This window comes from Mus pahari, chromosome X (genome assembly GCF_900095145.1).
Source record: "Mus pahari chromosome X, PAHARI_EIJ_v1.1, whole genome shotgun sequence".
In the NCBI taxonomy this organism is placed as follows: Eukaryota; Metazoa; Chordata; class Mammalia; order Rodentia; family Muridae; genus Mus; species Mus pahari.
The window spans coordinates 1,038,895-1,043,072 of record NC_034613.1 but is presented as its reverse complement, the minus strand read 5'-3'; the positions used below and the strand labels follow the sequence as shown (position 1 = coordinate 1,043,072).

Here is a 4,178-nt window from a genome sequence, read left to right as displayed (position 1 = left end):
TTCCTCATCTTTCTGAGAGTCAGTCACTCATTTAGTCCTTGGTGTCAACAGTTTCTCTCCAAGTGAAAGACCCCCATTCTAATATTTCCTAATGAGATGCACTCCCATACATTCTCATAGCTCCCAGGCCATTCATAGAGAGCCTGTCCCCAACAAACACTGTAGTTGCCCAAGGTACACAACGAGAAGGAGAACTGAACAAGACAACTCGGAACAAGAATCTTTGGCCAACGGGAAAAATGTAACCCTCTAAGGTGATCTGATTAAGTCCAGGGAAAAATATATTAGTATAAGCATTTGGAGGGTCTTTCTTGGTGGTGCTCATGTTTGTTCAGAAATAATTTCGTTCAGCCTTTCTTGAGGTCTTGAGAGTTTTTAGTAGAATTCTGTGTTGAGAGCTCTCCTTCCAGCTTTCAAGGACTATAGTTGAGAACTTGAAGGTGTCGGAGGGTCATCAGCTTTAGCTCGATTGCTACGATTTCTGCGACGCCAGAACTTGCCTTCAGAGAAAAAAAGCGTAGAATAATGAAGTAATGAAGTTAGTACTTTGCCGGATGCTTAAATATATAAGCCCCAGGGAGGGCAGAGTGGCCGGGGACAGACTCATTTTACCCTACAGTACCAACCATCTCTGTATCAGAAAGTCACCTGAGACCATATTAACTAAATTCAAGTAAGATTAATGTTTGGAACCTGATCATCTGTGCAACTACTATGGACTCAGCCTAAGTCTACAAAAATACATTCAAACACTAGAGATTTCTGCATGTCAGGTACTTAAGGGGTCAAACAAGCTGGACCAGAGCCAAGAAAAATAGCGTTAGAACCAAAAGATTTTCTCTTGGCATCTGTAAAACCTTTCTTCGTTAAAGCCAAACCAACTGGTCTTCTCTCACTGTGCTCTCACATATCTGCTAACGCTCTATCTTTGAAATGTCCATGTTGACAAAGCCTCGAATTTAGGAGAGACCATGGGCATCAGGATCGGGACAACTACAAATTCTAGGAGTCTTCTTCTGAGACCCATTCACATTTCAACAGTACTTCAGAGCAATTATAAGGAAGAATGGTATAAAAAACAATTTATATGGTCCAAGGTTTATCCCTGTATCCAGAGACCCTACAACAGGGAGAAGGGATTTTGATGGGACAATGAACCTGTCCCCAAGCCGTAGGCATGGGTCAAGCAGTAAAACTGTCTGGTTGCAGTTCTTTTTGGCCATAGAGCTCACACAGGACCATTCCTTCACAAGTTCTCCTGTTACCAGTCATTATCCATACCATTCTCTAACTCCTTTGACATTATCTAATACCAGTTTCCTCCTGGATTCTCCCTTTACATCATGCCCATGAACATTTCTGAGGGTACTCCCAGGTCTCTTGGAAATATCCAAGCCATTGTTCATGACTTTTATGACTCTGGAAGAGACTTACCAAGAAAACCAGGGAATCTTGGGCTCGATTTAGGCTTTTCTCCCTCTTCTCGTTGTTTCTTCTTCCCCAGCTTGGGGAATTTCATTCTAAACCTACGACTTAAACTGCGAGTGTCAGAAGCCTGTTCCTGGGAAAAAACATCAAGAGTAAGGTCAAAATGTTAGTTGACATTCTTAAATAATCTCTATAAGCTTTTTAAAGCGACTGACAAAGATGGTTAAAGAAAGTAGGTATATCTCCTATATCTTCTCCCAGTTCAGATCGGAGAGTTACCCCTACTCACTAGTCACATGCCTTAATAAAGAAATTGAGCTTTAGCAAGAACTCATTCCATATCATGTAACTTGCTAGATACATCAACAAATGTTCAAAACATTAAAACATTATATATATAATATATATATATATATATATATATATATATATATATATATATATATATATACTGTAGCACAGTGGCAAAATATTTAATTTAAAAAATTAATTAAATATTTAATTAAAATTAATTAAATATCAGAATGCAGGCAAGCACTCCATGGAGACATGCAGGCTGGAATCAAGGTAAAAGTACAGGAGCCTGTATGGTTGCCATAAGGGGTGAGTTCCAACCAGTGGGCCCACCCAGCCACGAGAGCACCACCTGGCGCTCAAGCATCCTAGAAACATGGCTGTTATCATTCCTGGAAGCAAAGGCTCAGAATTAGGGGGAGGTTATGCAAGCAGGGGGAGGGAAGGGCAAAGTAGAAACAAGCAAAGCTATACATTTTTAAAATAAAGTTTCTTAAGAAAAACAAGAGAGCAAAGTCTTAGAGGTTGCACATTTCATGTGAGGTCACATGGATTGTTGGGGTCATTGCTGCTCACATGGCTTTTTTTCATAAATTATAAAATATATTCCATCTTTCACACCTACAGTTGAGAATTCCTTTTTAAGCCCCTCAGCCAAGTACCCTCATACAGGGAAGACTCTGCCACACAGGCTGTTTTCCTATAGCAGGGGATTCTTTAAAGAAATGTCTTAATTTTCAATGTAAGTTCTTTGCTGTGTGGACAACACGGGCTCTGTAATTCAATTAACTCTCCAGCTTACATCTTGTTTCTGTAAGAGTGTTCTTATTTTATTTCTGTTCCTTGCAAAAAGATTCTGAGGTTGATTTATTGCCAGGAAATCTAGCCAGACACATTGCAAGAGGTTTTGGGATAATCTACCTTTCAGGATTAGTGCCAGCCTTAGTCCTATCAGGAGAGTAACAAACCCTTCACTCTTCTTGCACTGACTCCCACTGGACCCTTTCTTCTCTGGGTTGCTCCAGGCTGCATATCCCAACCTTCAGAACAGCTTTCTATAAACAACTTCAAGAAAGAGCACAGAACCTTACCCTCACTCAGTTATAGCCTTGAAAAGCCCAATAAATAATTGACTCTTGTCCTGCTTTCCCCCAGAAAAGTGGGTCTGAATCTTCTGCAATGTCAAAGTAAGAGTATTTAGCATCTACAACATTTCCTTGGCTTATTTTCAATCTACTTCCTTTCTTCAGGGCTTTAAGTTTATGGAAATACTGGAGCTTAGAAAATAGATTTTTGTCCCAGGTATGGAAGACTCACATATAAATTGGGACCCCATGGTATAGGCTGAATTTGACTCATTTCTCTCGGTATTCAGCTAGTTTGCTTAGGTAAGGAGCTTAATGGGAGCTAGCTGAGCAAAGTAATAATAGAATAGAGAGTGGGAATTTGCTTTGCTTCTTGCCTAACAGTATGTCTTCCTTCCCTAGAGGGCTACTGATAAAAACATGAGGTATATGAGACCTTGTAATGTAATCACCAAAGACATACATGAAAATTGGTAAACCTTTTAAGACAGTGGTTCTCAACCTTCCTAATGTTGGGACTCTTTAATATAATTCTTCATGTTGTGGTGACCCCCAACCATAAAATTATTTTCATTGTTACTTCATAACTTTAATGTTGTGCCTGTTGTGAATTGTAATGTAAATATTTGTGTTTGCCAATGGTCTTTGGGAGTTAGAAGCTCTGTTTTAAAACCTAAATTTGCATATGATTTTTTCTTCTTACTGCTGTACTATTTTAAACATTCTTATATGATTTACTCACATGTATACAACTGGCAGTTGGAGTCAGAATATAGCTATGAGGAGGCAGGGAAGGATTCTAAAATTTGAAATGAATGCTTTTATGGTAGAAAATTTTTGAAGCAATTTCTGTCAGATCATAAAGGGACTATGCTACCTTGTTATTATAGGTGGACATCTTTGGCATACTTGATTTATGAAATAAATATGAAAGTTTTCAATCTTAGAAAAGCACTCAAAGTAGTCCAAAAATGACAGCATCTCTGCAGGTATATTATATCTGTTGCAATGTTTGATTTTCCTTTTATACTACATATTGATTGGGAAAGGGAATGGGGGATGAGGTAGCAGCAGGAAGAGAAGTGTTTGGGGGATTCAACTACCAGTATGGCCTAGGTATCAGCCATTTGCAACATTTCTCTGTAAACAACTGGTGTGGCTATGGCAGCATGTACCAGAGAATGTTTAGTGCTAGCAGAAGACACTGAGCAGGCAGTCTGTAGCCTGGAGAGCAATGTGATCTTCTTTATTCTTTTTTGCTTTAAAAATGGGTCTTCTGAGCCGGGCGTGGTGGCACACGCCTTTAATCCCAGCACTTGGGAGGCAGAGGCAGGCGGATTTCTGAGTTCGAGGCCAGCCTGGTCTACAAAG

The 4,178-nt window shown here is 39.6% G+C and overlaps 1 protein-coding gene across 1 annotated transcript in view; it reads right to left on the bottom strand.

Moving 5' to 3' along the window:
* Window positions 1-316: 316 nt before the first annotated feature.
* Window positions 317-4,178, bottom strand: part of Dgkk (diacylglycerol kinase kappa) — a 126,630-nt gene continuing 122,768 nt past the window's right edge. The window contains exons 28-29 of the mRNA XM_021188532.2: window positions 1,435-1,561; window positions 317-500 (exon numbers count right to left, since the gene is read on the bottom strand). Of these exons, the coding sequence (XP_021044191.1) occupies window positions 421-500; window positions 1,435-1,561 (207 nt within the window). The 3' untranslated portion in view covers window positions 317-420. The remainder of the gene's footprint in view (window positions 501-1,434; window positions 1,562-4,178) is intronic.